The 19182-nt window shown below is 40.3% G+C and overlaps 1 protein-coding gene and 1 non-coding gene across 36 annotated transcripts in view; one reads left to right on the top strand and one right to left on the bottom strand.

The window, feature by feature from the left end:
* The window catches only part of TRPM6 (transient receptor potential cation channel subfamily M member 6), a 196124-nt gene that overhangs the window by 51778 nt on the left and 125164 nt on the right, over positions 1-19182 (top strand). For 26 of the 35 annotated variants that reach the window (XM_077966225.1, XM_077966218.1, XM_077966224.1 and 23 more), the window contains 2 exons: positions 13675-13754; positions 17127-17165. In XM_077966225.1, coding sequence (XP_077822351.1) covers positions 13675-13754; positions 17127-17165 — 119 coding nt within the window. Of the gene's footprint in view, positions 1-13674; positions 13755-14789; positions 14985-17126; positions 17166-19182 lie in introns of all 35 variants that reach the window. The other 9 variants (XM_077966241.1, XM_077966234.1, XM_077966237.1 and 6 more) reach the window with 2 other exon arrangements.
* Positions 14707-14813, bottom strand: LOC114672964 (U6 spliceosomal RNA). Its single transcript, XR_003723478.1, has one exon. It is a non-coding gene; the product is annotated as a U6 spliceosomal RNA (small nuclear RNA).

Genomic DNA, 19182 nt, shown 5'->3' with positions numbered 1-19182 from the left:
CAGGAGGCAGAGCTTGCAGTGAGCCGAGATTGTGCCACTGCACTCCAGCCTGGGCAAAAGAGTGAGACTCCATCTCAAAAAAAAAAAAAAAAATTAGCTGGGAGTGGTGGTGCACACCAGTAATCCCAGCTACTCAGGAGGCTGAGGCAGGAGAATTGCTTGAATCCGGGAGGTGGAGGTTGCAGTGAGCCAAGATTGTGCCACTTCACTCCAGCCTGGGCAAAAGAGCAAAATTCTGTCTCAAACAAAACAAAACAAAACAAAAGTTACTACTGAGTTGGATATGGTGGCACATGCCTGTAATCCCATACTTGGGAGGTGAAGGTGGGAGGACTGCTTGAGCCCAGGAGTTCAAGATTAGCCTGGGCAATATAGTGAGACCCCCTCTCAAAAAAAAAAAGTTGCTCATAGGTCATGTATTGTGCTTGTAAATTGGTTCCTCTCTATGGAGGGGAATGTGGAAATCTGAGTTGACTTAGAAATTTTACTTGCAGGTGTATATTCTGAAGATATACATGAACATGAAAGCTATGCTGTGTATATGTTGTGTAAGATGAAAAATAACAAATATACACGACCAGGTGCTTGGCTAAGTCAATTATGGGACTTCCATATTAGGGAATACTATTCAGCCTCATAAAATGAAGCAATTCTATATATAAGGTTATTATATATCATTATTAATCAGGAAAAAAAACAAGATGCAGAACAGCATGTATAATTTGCCTGTATCTGTGTAAGAATTTTTTGGGGATATACCTATAAACACATTTACTGTCTTTAGAGGAATGCACAACAAACTGTAATAGAGGTTAACTTTTGAGGGGGAAACTGGATGGCTGGGGAACAGGGGTGGGAGGGAAATTTAACTTTTCCCTGTATCACCTGATGTACCTCCTGGATTTTATACCATTTGCAATATTATCTATTAGAAAAAAATTGCCAGGAGCTGGTTTAGCATACCCCATGGATGATATAGTGAGGACTTACATAAGAACTAAGTGCAGCTTTGTCAGTTATAACATTGTAACTATCTGTTGTGTTTGTTTTTTGCTATGTGGCAATATAGGCACACAGTTACAGAGGGTTTACTTGAAGCTACTGTAATTATTATTTTTTGAAAATAGAAGTGAAATGCCTATTTCTTTTTTTTTTTTTTTGAGACGGAGTCTTACTCTGTCACCTATGCTGGAGTGCCATGGCACGATCTTGGCTCACTGCAACCTCCCGAATTCAAGCCTCCCAAATTCAAGCGATTCTCCTGCCTCAGCCTCCTGAGTAGCTGGGATTACAGGCGCACACCACCATGCCCAGCTAATGTTTGTATTTTTAGTAGAGATGGGGTTTTGCCGTGTTGGTCAGGCTGGTCTCGACCTCCTGACCTTATGATCTGCTCGCCTCGGCCTCCCAAAGTGCTGGGATTACAGGCGTGAGCCACTGTGCCCAGCCTGTAGAGTGCCTATTTCTAAGTGCAGCTAAAGGAATGTTCATGAAACTTTATAGCTGGACGGCTGGAAATTAACAATTCCTGGGGTCACTCACCCAGGGAGAGCAAGATTTCTCTAGTTTGCTGGTAGCGATTACCTACAGGCTACAGAAGAAAACAGTGCTATCTTGTTTTTCCTCCCTTTCTTTTTTCCTTTCATTATAGCTTGACATCATTTACTGAATGCCCATGGTCCCCAATTACATTTGCTCTTATCCTTTATCCCAAACTCATATTCCCTTAGTGTAGATGTCTGCAGACCCACGTATTCAAAGGTACATGTTTTTAGGTTAGTAGCTTATTAGGGAAATCCCTGCAATGTTGTGTTTCAGGAGTATTATATTCCCCATGGGGCATCTAATGGGATACTACTGGTGTTCCCTATATATTTAATTGAATTCATTATTTTTTTCAACTATTTTAAATTTAGCAGATACTTTACTGAGAGAGGATTTCATATGCTTTGTGATCCATAGAACCTACTTTGGGAAATGTCCTATACTGTGCTGGTATACTGTAAAGTACTGGTAATAAAAAGGGGGTCTGTGAATGCACATGGGTGTTTCCTACCATCCTTTCTCTCTCTGGGTAAGAGAAGCAAAAGTAGATGCTGAAGTTTGCAAACTTCAGAGCTAAATGGGCTATCAGTTTCTATAGAACATGGATAATAAGGTCTTGGGCAAATTCACCAAGAAGGAAAATTTGTCATTCTTTCTGATATCTATCAGAGATATAAGATTACTTCAAGGCAGAGCCTTCCTCTTCAGCAGTCCATACCATTTCCTTCCTTCCTTCCCTCCCCACCCCTCTCCGAGATCTCTATAGTCATTTCTATTCTCTCATTGCATCTTCACTCTCTCTCTTTTTGTTGACTTCTCCTTCAGTCTACAAAGTCCTGTTTTCTCAACATAAAATAAACTGTGCCTATAAAACATCATGTAAAAGATCTCCGGCACTAACATTAGAACCTGCTCTCCCTTGATGAAGAGGGAATAAATAGTATTGTGATGAGCCACAGAATTGTTCATATTGCTTTAGCTAAAGCACCTAAGACATTTAGCCCACCCAGGCCGTGGCAGATATGACAGACTACTTTAGTGCTGGCTTTTGCTTTATATTGTTCATTTATGACTTTTTTTTTTTTTTGTAATGGAGTCTCACTCTGTTGCCCAGGCTGGAGTGCAGTGGCATAATCTCGGCTCATTGCAACCTCTGCCTCCTGCGTTCAAGCGATTCTCCTGCCTCCCAAGTAGCTGGGACGACAGGTGCATGCCGCTATGCCTGGCTGATTTTTTGTATTTTTAGTAGTGATGGGGTTTCACCGTGTTAGTCAGGATGGTCTTGATCTCCTGACCTCGTGATCCACCTGCCTCAGCCTCCCAAAGTGCTAGGATTACAGGCTGGCCCTGACTCTTGTTTTTAGTATTGCTTCTCCCAAGAGAATCTTACACTAACTAGCTATCTCCTCTGTTTTACAACCTTTTTCCTGAATCTCTTGAAATTGGTTTGTTCATCATGGACAAAATTGCCATTCTCCTTATCTTCTTTTTGGTATTAAATATGTCTTATCAGTTTTTCTTTGACATTTTCTACTTTTGTAATGATGCAGACATTTTACTAAAGTGAGAAACTTTCTCCCTTTCCTAATTCAGGTATCAAACCACCATCCTGGCTAGTAAGTCTCTATTCTTTATTCCCCAAACTCTTTCTTCTGCATCCTTGTTTAGATGTTTCTGAAAGTTCTTGACTCTTTGATCTTCTCTGTTCTCTGTCCTTCAGTGACCTCATGGCTTTCATCATTGCCTTAAAGTGAACCTCTTCTAAATTTTCCTCTAGGCTGAAATCTCTTGTGTTTTTAACCACCATGGACTTCCTCACCACCTTTTAAAACCTTTGTTGTCGTACAAGAACTTTCATAAATTCCATGTCTTCCATGAAAACGTCTCGAATATCTACAGGCAGAAGGACTTTCTCCTTCACCAGTGTCCTGTTGCCTACGTTCGTGACATTTATGACCTACGTACTTAGTATCCATTTGTTAACGTAAGTGCTTCTCATTTGCTGTTGGCATTTGGGACACTATTTTATTTTATTTTTATTTTTATTTTTATTTTATTTTATTTTTTGAGACGGAATCTTGCTCTGTTGACCAAGCTGGAGTGCAGTGGCATGATCTTGGCTCACTGCAACCTCCGCCTCCTGGGTTCAAACGATTCTCCTGCCTCAGCCTCCCAAATAGCTGGGATTACAGGCATGCACCACCATGCCCAGATAATTTTTGTATTTTTAGTAGAGATGGGGTTTCATCGTGTTGGCCAGGCTGGTCTCAAACTCCTGACCTCAGGTGATCCACCCACCTCAGCCTCCCAAAGTGTTGGGATTAGAGGCGTGAGCCATGCACCCGGTGGGACACTATTTCATTTTATTTATTTTAATTAGAATAATATGATTTGTCAAAGTTTTTTTTTTTTTTTTTTTTGCAGAGTCTCGCTGTGTCAGGCTGGAGTGCAGGGGCACAATCTCAGCCCACTGCAACCTCTGTCTCCCGGGTTCAAGTGATTCTCCTGCCTCAGCCTCCTGAGTAGCTGGGATTACAGGCCTGTGCCACCGTGCCCAGCTAATTTTTTTTTGTTTTTAATAGAGTTGGGGTTTTGCCATGTTGGCCAGGCTGGTCTGGAACTCCTGACCTCAGGTGACCCTGTACATTGGCCTCCCAAAGTGCTGGGATTACAGGTGTGAGCCACTGCGTCTGGCCGTCAAAGTATTTTTTTTTTTAAATGAATGAATTAACCCATTTTCTTAGAGGTATCAATTTTTCTTTTCATTTGTTTTTTTCCTTTCGAGGTTTCAATGTTTTAAAAGAGGTGCATAAACTGATAGGATGTGTCCTGCCTATGGATTGTAAAGGGCTGGTTCCACACTTCACAAGCTTCCCAAGGTCACTGAATTTAACGACATCTTCGGGAGCGTGGGTGTGGTTGGCATTAAAGTTGGCTGTAAGTTTAGAAATTGAATGCATTCCAAACTACCCTTGCAAAGTCCCTTTCATTGAGCATAAAATACAGTACATGAAGATTTTATCTTGTGTTGGAACTTTCTTCATTTGAGTACCAGATTAAACAGGGGATCTTGAAGTACTAGAATCTACTCATTAAGATGAGGTATGCAGACTAAGATATGCACGTGGGAACTGAGATCATCTGGGAAATGGTATATTCTTGCTCTCACAGACTCCACTCTAGTGTCTACACACAGTCACTTGCGTGCAGTAGTTCTCTATATGTGATCCCTTAGAGGTCTCTAAGACCCTTTCAGAGGGTCCTCAGAGTCAAAATTATTTTCATAATAGTGCTAAGATGCTATTTGCCCTTTTGACATATTCTCTCATGAGTGTACAGTGGAGTTTTCCCAAGGGTACATGATGAATGCACAATGATCTAAAAAGGCCATTAAAATGCTCTCCTTTTTCAACTACATGTCTCTGTGAGGCAGATTTTCTTTGTATACTTCAAGCAAAGCCACGTATTGCAAAGGATTGAGTCCTGAAGCAAACATAAGAATCTAGCCATCTTTAGCCAGCCATGAAAGAGATTTGCAAAAATATAAGACAATGCTCTGTTTATGAACTTTTTTGGAAAATTTTTGTGTTAACATGTAACAGGTTAAAATGAACTAAGGAGTAAATTTTTTTTTCTTTTTTTTTTTTTTTGAGACGGAGTATCGCTCTGTTGCCCAGGCTGGAGTGCAGTGGCACGATCTTGGCTCACTACAAGCTCTGCCTCCCGGGTTCATGCCATTCTCCTGCCTCAGCCTCCTGAGTAGCTGGGACTACAGGCGTCCGCCACCACGCCTGGCTAATTTTTTGCATTTTTAGTAGAGACAGCGTTTCACCATGTTAACCATGTTAACCAGGATGGTCTTGATTTCCTGACCTCGTAATCCACCTGCCTCACCCTCCCAAAGTGCTGGGATTACAGGTGTGAGCCACCTTGCCCCGGCCCAGTAAATATTTTTAAATGTCTCAATTTTAATTTCTTATGTGATAAATATTGGTAGACATAATTTAAATAAAATATTTTTTGTAGTCCTTGGTAATTTTTATGATTATGAAGGGATCCTAAGCCTAAGAGGTTTCAGAACTGCTGCTTTTGAATGTAAGATACTTCTGAGGCCAGGCATGGTGGCTCATGCCTGTAATCCCTGCACTTTGGGAGACTGAGATGGTTGGATAACCTGAGGTCAAGAGTTTGAGACCAGCCTGGCCAACATGGTGAAACCCCGTCTCCACTGAAAATACAAAATTAGCTGGGTGTGGTGGCACACGCCTGTAATCCCAGCTACTCGGGAGGCTGAGGCAGGAGAATCGCTTGAAACCAGGAGGCGAAGGTTGCAGTGAGCTGACATCACGCCATTGCACTCCAGCCTGGGCAACAAGAGCAAAACTGTCTCAAACAAACAAACAAACAAAAATCTACTGATTGTGGAATCTACTGATTGTGGAATGTCTGCCCACACTATTAAAATGGTTTCTCTGTCTTATTTTTCACCTTCTAGCCTTCTCTCATTCTCTTAACAAAGCTTTTGAATATGTCTAAGTTACGTATGTGATATGAGTGTCACCAAATTTGAAAGAGCAAAGTCCAGTTGTGTTTTCTTTCTGCTGTGCTATACTGAAAAAAAAAGACAAATAATCTTCATTGTGTATATAAACCTTACTATGAATGTCATAAATAAAATTTAGCCTGTAACTTATTTTTAGAAATATTTATATCTTTTTCTATTATTAGAAGCAGAGATGGTATCTCAATATGTTGTCCAGGCTGGCCTCGATCTCCTGGGCTCAAGTGATCCTCCCACCTTGGCCTCCCAAAGTGCTGGGATTCTAGGCTTGAGCCCACCACGCCTGGCCAAACCTGTAATTTTTAATAAAGGCTTTATCGTCTGAGAGGATGGTAAGTTTCCTGAAAGTCAATTATGTAACAGTATATTTTCCCCAGGCATAGTGGTACCTATCTGTAGTCCCAGTGTCTCAGGGGGCTGAGGCAGGAGGATCACTTGAGCCTAGGATTTTGAGGCCACAGTGCACTGTGATCATGTCTGTGAATAGCCACTGCACTTCAGCCTGGGCAACATAGCAAGATTCTGTATTAAAACAAAAATAAAAACATAGTTTCACGAGCCACTCCAAAAAAGACTTTTTTTAAGGCTATGTAATTCATTTGCTTGTAGTACTAGTAAAGTTTTGGATAATTTAACAAGATATTTGGAGCATAAATGAAGACTATGTCTGTACATAGATAGCAAATTTATGAGTATTTTGGAGCTTTGAAATTGGAGAGAATTGCGTGCATGTAGGTGGAAAATCTAACCAGATTAGAGTGATTGTACCACAAATAGGCCCAGCATTCAGTTAAATCTCCGTATTTTACTATCAAGGGACAGTTGTAAAGAACACTCATAAAGGAGCCTTTTCATTTCCTGTTCGCTTTTTATCAGAATGATTTAACAAGATCTGAAATTACAAATGTTTCATTTGCATGTTTTATTCCCCAGGAGATTGGTTAAACCCTGAAGCATGAGTGACAACTGAGGAAAAGGATGTCTTTCACTGCTATTTTGAAATTGGATTTTGGGGCTGAAATAATGAGGGCTTTAACCAATTTAGAAAGAGAAAGGAAGGGGTATGATATAATTTCACTTTTCACCTTTCTGATACACTCTACTTGGAAGGTTACTGTTGAGTTCCTCTAATCCCACATTTGGCTCAAGGAAGATTTATAAATGTTTTACTCCTTTACTCATGAGTTTATATTATCTAGAAATTCATTCTTAGGTTCTGTTTTTTTTTTTTTTTTTTTGAGATGGCATTTCTCTTTTGTTGCCCAGGCTGGAGTGCAGTGGCATGATCTCAGCTCACTGCAACCTCCACCTCCTGGGTTCAAGCGATTCTCTTGCTTCAGCCTCCTGAGTAGCTGGGATTACAGGCGCCCACCACCATGCGTGGTTAATTTTTTGTATTTTTAGTAGAGACAGTGTTTCACTATGTTGGCCAGGCTGGTCTCGAACTCCTGACCTCAGGTGATGCACCCACCTCAGCCTCCCAAAGTGCAGGGATTCAGGTATGAGCCACTGCACCGGACCTCATTCCAAGGTTCTGAATGCCTTTGTTTAGCAAAGCACTATATGTGAAAATGTTAGTAAAATTTCTCACCTACCCAGGAGACATGGCATTTTACGGAATCGTGAATTATTTAGTTAACATTCAATTTTTAGAGATGTTACCAAAAATACATCACTACCAGCTAAATAGTGCTCACCTTTTACCAGCAAAATGAGATGAAGGTGTAAGGTTACTTTGTGTTCTCTGCCTTCTGGACAGAGTATTTAGTGGAAAATCAGTCAACACACCTTGTGGCGGTGTTGTTGGAACAGGAGCTTGGTTTTTAGATACTTTGAGCTTGGATGCTGTTTTTCTGAGACTGTCCCTCTTGGATCAAGTGTCAGGCAGGTATCCTTGCAGAATTTGGACAGAACCTGATAGAAGGCCCTGAGCTGACACTTGAAAGTGGATGGACTGGCTTTGCACTGATGGTTTCCCTGAGCCAATAGATTGATTGATGGTACATCCTGAAGTCCATCTACCTGGCACTTTGAAGGGGTTCTTGCTTCAAGGGAGGAGCTCTGAAGAGAAAGTAACAAATGTTGATCTGGAGTCTGAAAATATTATCTATTTGACCCATTCTAGTGTTGTGGATTCCAAAATAAATAAAATAATGCCCTCTTTTGACGTGGATTACAATAAGGTTAAGAGAGAGAGAGAGATGGCCCAGTGAATGCAAGTAAACATTGTTAGTGCTGTGATGTGTGTAAGAGAGAATGCAGGAAATCAAAATGGGAGTAAGTTATCAGTTCCACTGAAGAAGTAGTTGTTAGATGATAGATTTTTTTTAAGGTGCAAAAAAGTTGTAGAAAGAAAACAAATGACCTGTTGTCTTTGTCTCCCTTTACCTCCAATCATGCAGCCTTGTGGATGTTTTGTTTTTTTTTTAAAAAAGGTCACTGTTTTGAAAATTAAGAAACACCTGTGAAATTATGCCTTCTTAGCGAGTACCCCAAGAGAATTTATCTGGGAACCCTAAGAAGCCTTAGAGCAGAAATACAGGTTGAACATCTCTAATCTGAAAATCTGAAATGTGAAATGCTCTAAAATCTGAAACTTTTTGAGTGCCATGAGCGGAAAATTTCACATCTGACCTCATGTGGCAGGTGGCAGTTGAAATGCAGTTAAAACTTTGTTTCAGCCAGACACAGTGGCTCATGCCTGTAATCTCAGCACTCTGGGAGGCCAAGGTGGGTGAATCACCTGAGATCAGGAGTTTGAGACCAGCCTGGCCAACATGGTGAAACCCCATCTCTATTAAAAATACAAAAATTAGCCGGGTGTGGTGGTGCATGCCTGTAATCCCAGCTACTCAGGAGGCTGAGGCAGGAGAATTGCTTGAACCAGGAGGCAAAGTTTGCAGTGAGCCAAGATTGCGCCATTGCTCTCCAGTCTGGGAAACAAGAGAGAAACTCCGTCTCAAGAAAACAAAACAAAACAAAACAAAACAAAAAACTTTGTTGCATGCATAAAACTACTTATTTATTTATTTGGAGACAGAATCTTGTTCTGTCGCCCAGGCTAGAGTGCAGTGGCATGATCTCAACTCACTGCAACCTCTGACTCCTGGCCTCAGCCTCCTGCGTAACTGGGACTACAGGTGCCCGCCACCATGCCTGGCTAATTTTTGTATCTTTAGTAGAGATGGGGTTTTGCCATGTTGGCCAGGCTGGTCTCGAACTCCTGACCTCAAGTGACTTGCCCGCCTTGTCCTCCCAAAGTGCTGGGATTACAGGCATGAGCCACCACACCTGGACAATTTGATGTATAATTTTTTAAAAAAATTGTGTAAAATTACCTTTTGGCTATGCATATATGGTGTACATGAAACATAAATGAATTTTACATTCAGACTTGGATCCCTCGCCATCTCACTATATTAGTCTTTGAACATTTCATTGCAATTCCCCAGCCTGACCTCAGGCCAAAGATTAGATATAAAACCTGATTATGTTTTAGGATGACGCAAATTGAGAGCAACACACTATTTCCCTTCTTTCTTCTTTGCCTTTCCTTCCCCTAAATTACAACAATTAAAAAGCAAAAACATGCAGTCTATGAAGACTGCCATGATAGCTGCCGAAATGTCAAAATCCTTACTCTCAACTACCACGACCACAACAGATTTGCTGCTCTAGTGGCAGAAGCTAGCGCATTGGCTGTTTGTCCCATCAGAACCAACAAACATTTGGTTCTCTGTTGAACTGAACATGGAGGTCTCTCCGAAGTCTGCTGGAGAGTATATTGCAAAGGAACTATTACGAGGTTGGCAGGGTGGGAAGTAAAGTTCTAAACTGAGAATTATTTTAAACATTTTCAAGCTAAGGCTGCTTTTTTTCCCCTTCTGGTAGTTTTGAGATAAGATAACCGGGAGTTGAAGGAGGAAAGTTTCCACATTCTTGTTATGGCATGGGCTTCCTGTTTACACCTTTGGAGGGAAAATGGTATACATGGGTTCCTGAAGTTCTATTTTCAGCATGTTTGTTGCTTATTCAACAATCACTGGGTTAGGCCCTGGGGCAATAGAAATGACTGGCATGGGGCCTATAGGAGCTGGAGTCCAGGGAAGATGTGAACCTGTAAAGGTCATTAAATCGTAGTATGAGAGCGACTGTGAGGGAAATTTGGAGGTCAGGAGGCATTTTTCTATGAAAAAAAAAAATACATCAAAGTTAAGTTCTCAGACTGTTAACCCAAAGCCAATTTTTACCTTTGATATTACTAATAATAACACCTAAGCTTTATTCAGACTTGATAAGTCCCAGGAATAATTCTAAACCTTTATCTAATCCTTTCATTGGTTCTATGAGGTACTATTTTTTTTGTTTGTTTTTTGAGACGGAGTCTGGCTCTGTCGCCCAGGCTGGAGTGCAGTGGTGCAATCTCAACTCACTGCAAGCTCGGCCTTCCGGGTTCACGCCATTCTCCTGCCTCAGCCTCCCGAGTAGCTGGGACTACAGGCGCCCGCCACCACGCTCGGCTAATTTTTTTGTATTTTTAGTAGAGATGGGGTGTCACCGTGTTAGCCAGGATGGTCTCGATCTCCTGACCTCGTGATCTGCCTGTCTCAGCCTCCCAAAGTGCTGGGATTACAGGCGTGAGCCACCGCACCCCGCCGAGGTACTATTATTATCCCCATTTTGATTGACAAAGAGGCATGAAGAAATTGAATAATTTGTTCGGGCAGTCCTACTACAGAGCTGCCATTCAGCATTTCGAAAGAAGGGAGTGGTTGAGCACAGCTTGCCTATTTTGTCTATATAGGCTTCTACATTAGATACCCTTTTTACATCTGTTTTTAATAGTTAATTGGCCTTGAACTTGTCTCAGAGGCTTGACAAATTTTTTAAAAAATTTAAAAATAGTTAATTGGTGCACATAAAGTTTAATGATATCAGTTTCTTATCTGTTTCCTCCTTTTTATTCTAACTTCCTTGAGAGCAGGAACTTTGTCTGGTTTGCAGTAGAAGTCCCAGCATGCAGCATGGAGGCCTGTCCAAAATACTTGTTGAATGAATTCATAGATTCAGGTATTTTGAAATTCAGAATGAAGAATTCTTTGAGGACATATTGACTTTTTGTAACAAGTTTGTCAGTGCTTTGCAACAATTAGGTATTTAATGTTTGGAGAATGAATAAATCAAATTGTTAACGTTTTTGAATAGGGGACAGGGCTGACTGATTCAAAAATATTGTTTTCTTTCTTTCTTTTCTTTTCTTTCTCTCTCTCTCTTTCTTTTTTTTTTTGTGGTGACAGGGTCTCACTCTGTTGCCCAGGCTGGAGTGCAATGGCACAATTATGGCTCCCTGCAGCCTCGACTTCCCTGGACTTAAGCAATCCTCCCACCTCAGCCTCCTGGGTTACTGAGAATTGTAGGCACATGCCACCACACATGGCTGTTTTTATTCCTGTATTTTGTAGAGACACAGTTTCACCATGTTGTCCAGGCTGGTCTGGAACTCCTGAGCTCAAGTGATCCACCTGCCTCGGCCTCACAAAGTACGGGGATTACAGGTGTGGGCCACTGTGCTCGGCCAGATTGTGTCATTTCTTGTTGAAATAAATAGATTTTGAATTCTCTGTTCATTTAGTTCCTTTTAAATTCTATGACTCTGGGCTGGGCACGGTGGCTACGCCTGTTATCCTGGCACTTTGGGAGGCCAAGGCAGGCAGACCACTTGAGATCAGGAGTTTGAGACCAATCTGACCAACATGGTGAAACCCTGTTGCTACTAAAAATACAAAAATTAGCCAGACATGGTGGTGCACACCTGTCATCACAGCTACTCAGGAGGCTGAGGCAGGAGAATCACTTGAAACCAAGAGGTGGAAGTTGCAGTGAGCCAAAATTGCGCCGTTGCACTCCAGCCTGGGCGACAGAGCAAGACTCTGTCTCAAAAAAATAAAACTAACTAACTAACTAAATAAATAAATTCTGTGACTCTGAATTTTCCCAAGTTTATGTTGTTAGTGTTTTGCCAATTTAGTGAATGTCTTTTAATACATAGAAAATGCTGCTGACCATGCAAAAAGAATAAGAGAATAAAAGGATTTAAGATGACTCTGGCCTTGATCTGGGAAGTTTTCCTCGTTTATAGATAAGATTTAAATACACAGGAGCCCATCAACTAATCTCTGTTTTTCTCCTTTCTATTTTACTTTAAAAAGTCTGGACTTCGATTATTTACAGTTCTGTTCGGTGATGAACACTTATGTTTAGGATTGGTGCATATTGGACAAGATCCACTGAACTTTTTTTGAGGATAGTGTGATAATGAGGTACCACAGCTGGATTTGTAGCATATTTTCTGGCCTAGTGCATTTCCCTCCACAGTAGAATGGGAGTAGATATAAGAGTGAGGTGGGGACTGCACTGACATGGAGTTTGAAAAAGCTCCCTTTTAGAAAGCCTTCGTTTCATCTCTGTTCTAATATCTATGTGTATATAAAGTAATATGGAAACATATATATATATATATATATTTTTTTTTTTTTTTTTTTTTTTGAGACAGAGTCTCGCTCCGCCACCCAGGCCGGAGTACAGTGGCGCGATCTTGGCTCACTGCAATCTCTGCCTCCCAGGTTCAAGCAATTCTCATGCCTCAGCCTCCCGAGTAGGTGGGATTACAGTTGCCCGCCACCATGCCCAGCTAATTTTTTGTATTTCTAGTAGAGACGAGGTTTCACCATATTTGCCAGTATGGTCTCGAACTCCTGACTTCAAGTGATCCACCCTCCTCGGCCTCCCAAAAGTGTTGGGATTACAGGCGTGAGCCACCGTGACCAGCTAGGACACATATTCTTATACCATTTAGAGCCAAAATATTTTTATATTAGGATGAGGCCAGGCTCATAAGTAGTTGGGCTGTATAGTCGATCCAGTGTCCTCTGCCACTGGACTTGTAATATAGCTTATGGAGGAGCTTGGCTGTGACATGGATTCTGTAGAATGGGAGAGAGTTTATTAGGAGGAAGAGTAGGTATCAGTGTCTCACTTGGATTTCGGGGCAGTTATAGGCTGTGCAACCTGAAACAACACAGCCAGCGGTAAACTATGCTTGCAGAATGTGTATTGAATCTTGCTGAAGTCAGAGACACTCTTTCCAGTTTCCTGTGAAATCTTAGCCAAGGTGGGACTTGATAGGTAAAGATTTTGAAGTTTTGGGAGCTTTGTATTTATTCCATAGGATTATGGTACAAGACGTAGAAGCGACTTTTGGCAGATTTAAGAGGATAAATCAGTTATATCTTTACTTCCTTGCTAGGGGTTTGTTCATGTAGGGCTTCGGTTACTCAAAGTGGGATTGTGGCCATATTCACTTTGTGTGTCGTTTAATGTTCACATTTGGCTTATTTGTGCCTATATTATCTGTAATAGAAACTGGTAAATGCTTAGCCTGTGTGGGGTTGGTCTTGGCATTTTAATTAGCATTCATGATACTTGAGTATTTCTTACCTGCCCGAACTACTATGGTTACATTGTTTTGTCACATAATTGAGTATAAAATAATGACACTTTCTTTTTAGTCCCAGAAATCCTGGATTAAAGGAGTATTTGACAAGAGAGAATGTAGCACAGTCATACCCAGCTCAAAAAATCCTCACAGGTAAAATTTTCAATTACATTCTTCTTTTAAAAGCAACACTACCTGGAGGACTGTTTATAGAAACTTAGAAATATGACTTGTTTAGAAGATTTGATTATATCTATAAAATTAGAATTTTAGAAATATGACTTGTTTAGAAGGTTTCATTATATCTATAAAGTTAGAATTTTCAATGTTTATTTCTTTCACTTTATAAAAATAGTACATGATTATTGTAGAAAATCTGGGAAGAACAGGGACCTTTTTAATTTGTACCTTACTCTTACTCCAGTGTCTGTGACAGTGCCTGCCACATAGTAGGCCCTTGATAAACATCGGGGTTTTTTTTTTTTTTCGTTTTTTTGAGACGAAGTCTCGCTCTTGTCCCCCAGGCTGGAGTGCAATGGCTCAATCTCAGCTCCCTGCAACCTCCACCTCCCGGGTTCAAGCAATTCTCCTGCCTCAGCCTCCCGAGTAGCTGGGATTACAAGTGCCTGCCACCATGCCTGGCTAAGTTTTGTATTTTTAGTAGATGGGGTTTCACCATGTTAGCCAGGATGGTCTTGATCTCCTGACCTTGTGATCCACCCACCTTGGCCTCCCAAAGTGCTGGGATTACAGGCATGAGCCACTGCGCCCGGTGATAAATATCCGTTTAAGGAATTTAATGAAGTATAAAGAAGTTTTTCTCAATGCCGTCACTGTTAATATTGTCGTGGATTTTATTCTACTTGATGCTTCTGTTCCTCTTGATGGGGGTATAGACGTTACAGAAATATCTAGTGTTACATCCGTTTCACTGGGTTGGAATCAATAATTTACATTTTCTGAATACTGAATATTCCAAATATTGTGAGTGTTTCTTATCCCCAACTAAAGTATCTGTGGAAAATAGTGACTGGTATATTTCATTACACTGTGCCCAGATTAGACGAACAGGTAATTTCAGTTCCATTTTCCTTCCATAGACTTTATTTTTATGGAATGCTTTATGAATTTGCATGTCATCCTTGAGCAGGGGCCATGCTAATCTTCTCTGTATCATTCCAATTTTAGTATGTGTGCTGCCGAAGCGAGTGCCCGTAGGCTTTTGGATTGAGCAGATAATCGGCAGCAGATGGAATAATTTGAGTTTGACTACTGAGTTCTTGACAACGCTTTGGAAGCTCTACTTGTAGAACGAAGGTCAAAAAAGCAACTAGTGAAAGATAGGGGAAGAAAGGGCTATGGAAAATTCCTCTGGGTAATCAGGTCTGTGAAATTAAGATTGACATTGCCCTTGGAAAAATAAATTAAAAGGAAAATAGAAGAGTAATATTTTAAGTAAGGGAACCACTCTATTTTTAGATATTTTTGAGCATTTGTCCTTTTATTCCTTTAAGGTTTAGAACTCATAACTATGTGCTTATCAAAGGTAGCATGGTAAGGTTTTTGAAATTCTAGTTCTTTGGAGATGACTGAAATAGTTTTCCTTGCCTTTGTTAAATATTTACTAGTCCCACCCTTACTGAATTACCTATGATTTGTAAGTCTTGTGATTGGAAATTCTCATTTTACCTGCTTAAAAAAAGTTTATAGTATGCCAAGATAACCTTGTTTTTCCCCTTCATCTTTTATGACATCGTGTGGTGGTGACTGGAATGCAAATTGATTCAGGTGGTTCATTTTGTGTCTGTGAATAACAAAATCATTTTCACAATAATCTTGAATCTCAAAAAAAGTGATGAAATTACTCTTTTACTAGCCCATAGACTGAAGAAGAATATCAATGATTGTTAATTCCACGAATGTTCTGAGGCATGGTATACTTTAGCAAGTGAAAAAACAGTCTCTATATTGTGGGTTTGTAGATAAAAGTTAGTGGATGATTATGGCTATTTCTTCTATGCCAGCCTTTTTCTTAGATTCTAGTAAAATTCTCAGAATTGTAGCTTTTATGTGGTTTTCTTCATTACGGTGCACAGGAAGAGGGTGATAATTCATTTTTTAAAATATCGATAAAAGTTTCTTTCTTTTATTATTTTTGTAGCTCCCAATAAGAAACAAATGTGATACACTTGATTATAACATCTTTTTCCTTCTCATATTCAATTTACTGTTGAAAGAAAGCTTCTGAGAAAAGGCATTCCGGAAAGGCTGGGACAGGAAGAAATAAAAGTCCTGAATATTAGTTTCTGAATAACTTAGAGCGACCCTTATTTTATGAACATTACCTTTTCTTCCTTTTTTTTTTTTTTTTTTAAATTTTGAGACGGAGTCTCACTCAGATGCCCAGGCTGGAGTGCAGTGGCGCGATCTCGGCTCACTGCAAGCTCCACCTCCCGGGTTCACGCCATTCTCCTGCCTCAGCCTCCTGAGTAGCTGGGACTACAGGCGCCCGCCACTGCGCCCGGCTAATTTTTTGTATTTTTAGTAGAGACGGGGTTTCACCGTGGTCTCGATCTCCTGACCTTGTGATCCGCCCGCCTCGGCCTCCCAAAGTGCTGGGATTACAGGTGTGAGCCACCGCGCCCGGCCTCTTCCATTATTTTAACTAGAATTCCCTGTTAATACTACTTCACACACACACACACACACACACACACACACACACACACACACACATTTTGAGACAAGATCTTGCTGTGTCCCCCACGTTGCAGTGCAGTGGCATGACCTTGGCTTACTGAAGCCTCAACCTCCAGGACTCAAGCAATCCTCCCACCTTAGCCTCCCCAGTAGCTGGAATCACAGGCACACATCAGCACACAGGGCTAATTTTTTGAATTTTTTTATAAGAGTCAAGGTCTTATTATGTTGCCCAGGCTGGTCTTGGACTCCTGAACTCAAGCAATCCTCCCACCTCAGCCTCCCAAAGTGCTGGGATTACAGGCATAAGCCACTGTGCCTGGCCCAAAAATATAATTGATGACCACAGTGCTAACCCCTAAATCCATAAGGTTCTTCTGAATCATAAAAAAGAAAGATAAAGGATTATTTATAATTATACCAAATGTCCCTTATTTGATAGTGCTTTATGGTTTTAAAGTGGTTTACATATATATATTGTCTTGATTCTCAAGAAATCTGTTATCTTCATAGTTTAATAATAATAATAGCTACCATTATTGCGCACACTGTCTACCAGGTACCATTAGACACATTACATATTATTATCTGAGATTTAAACTGAGGTATTTTGGTTCTAAACTGAATGTTGTATTAATTAGATCATAGTTGCTGCAGTAATTATATGTGGTAAATGCCATAATGGAATATTTGGAACATGATATATGAATTTCAGCAAACCTTGTTTTATAGATCATGCAAAAGAATAGATATTTACTGTACAAGCATTAAATGTGTTTTCAAATACACCAACAAACTAACAGAGGTTTTATTTCTTTAATTTAGGTGTACTCCAGCATGCCAGTTCTGCCAGAATTTAATCAGGTAAGACTTAGATAAGCAAGATTACTTTTAGCTTTTAGGCATCCTATTTAAAATTCACTGGGACAGTTTCCTCATATCTTGAATGGACTCAGTAAATGGTGCATACGATTTACCTTTCCAAGGGAAGTTTTAAAAAGATGTTTTTGATGGAGAGTGAGTATTCAAACGTAATAGACTACTTGAATTACTGAGACATGTAAATTGGCTAAGGCCCTTCGACAAGAATTTCTACTTGTAAAGCATTGGAAACACTTGTAAAGCATTACATTTTAGTTTTATGATCACATTTGGATAATGAAGATGCTGCATGCACATACGGGACTATAATTGATGTATGACTTGCAGGTGCTGTGTATGCATACTAAACTTATGGACAAAAACAGCTCTTTAGTGCAATATAAATTTTAACAGTGATTTGCATTTTAAACTACGTGACCGTTTTTACCTTTCTCTTTTGTAAGTGGAAGGAAATGAAATTTTCTTAATTTTGATCATAGTCTGAAGTTTATATAATGGATTGAACCAAAGTTAAATTTATTCTTGGAAAAAAACATTTGGGGCTAGGCACGGTCACTCACACCTGTAATTCCAGGATTTTGGGAGGCCAAGGCGGGTGGACTGCTTGAGGTCTGATTTGAGACCAGTTTGGACAACATGGTAAAACCCTGTCTCGACATACAAAAGCAAAAACAAAACCCAAAAAATTGTAGCGGGACGTGTTGGTGTGTGCCTGTAGATCTAGCTATTTGGAAGGCTGAGGTGAGATGATTGCTTGAACTTGGGAGGTCAAAGCTGCAGTGAGCTGTCATTATGCCACTGCACCAGCCTGGGTGGCAGAGTGAGACCCTGTCTCAGAAAAAAAAAAAAATAATAATAATAATAAAATAAAAAATTGGAATCGTCAGTTTAGCAAATCATGGGGAGAGGAAACCAGCATCCACAGATATGGAACAACAAGGAGAAGGAGGAGGTTGCTGGAAGAAGAATTTCTACTTGGCTGACCTCTCACTTTTTCTTCAATTTTTTTTTTCCTTTTAGTAATTATTTCAAATTTTGCTATTAGATTGGTGCAAACGTAATTGTGGTGTTTGCTATTGAAAGTAATGGTGAACGCTGGATGCGGTGGCTCACACCTGTAATCCCAGCACTTTGGGAGACCCAGGCGAGTGGATCACGAGGTCAGAAGATCAAGACCATCCTGGCTAACACGGTGAAACCCCATCTCTACTGAAAATACAAAAAATTAGCTGGGCGTGGTGGCGAGCGCCTGTAGTCCCAGCTAGTCGGGAGGCTGAGACAGGAGGATGGCGTGAACCCGGGAGGCGGAGCTTTCAGTGAGCCGAGATCGTGCCACTGCACTCCAGAGGGAGACTCTGTCTCAAAAAAAAAAAAAAAAAAAGGGGAGACGCCGTCTCAAAAAAAAAAAAGAAAGAAAGAAAGTGATGGTGAAAACCACAATTACTGTTGCACGAACCTAATAAAATGCAAAGCAAAATAAGGATATAATAAAAAGAAAAGACCTCATTTATTCATTTATTCTCCCCAGCTCCTACTGTATTCTTCAGAAACTCTCCTTGTCAATGTCTTATAAAACCTCAACCCCACAACCTTCAGAGATAACTAAATGTGAAAATACTGGAAAAGCATCCACTTTTATACCTCTCAGAAATTAAAAATAGTTACAAACTAGTCATTTTTGCACCTAGCTGAGACTAGTTTTATTTTTTTTGATAGGGAGAGCCAAATGTCCTAATACGAGTTACTGAGCAGTCTCCCCTAGTCTCATTCATTTCTGGTGCTGTCTGTGTTATATACCACATTTCTGTCTGTCTATGGCTTTGTTTCTGAGCTTTCTTTTCAGTACTTTTGATCTACTTTTACACTTGTCAAATGCCGCTCTGTTTCATTATTATAGTCTTGTAATATATGTCTTGATATCTGATAGGGCAAGTTTCCTATCCTTTATTTATCTTTTAAAAAATTGTTTTTACTTTTCAAAAGACTTTTATGCGTTTAT

This window comes from Macaca mulatta, chromosome 15 (assembly GCF_049350105.2).
Source record: "Macaca mulatta isolate MMU2019108-1 chromosome 15, T2T-MMU8v2.0, whole genome shotgun sequence".
In the NCBI taxonomy this organism is placed as follows: domain Eukaryota; kingdom Metazoa; phylum Chordata; class Mammalia; order Primates; family Cercopithecidae; genus Macaca; species Macaca mulatta.
The sequence above is the reverse complement of the archived record's forward strand: the minus strand, read 5'-3'. Positions and strand labels throughout refer to the sequence as shown.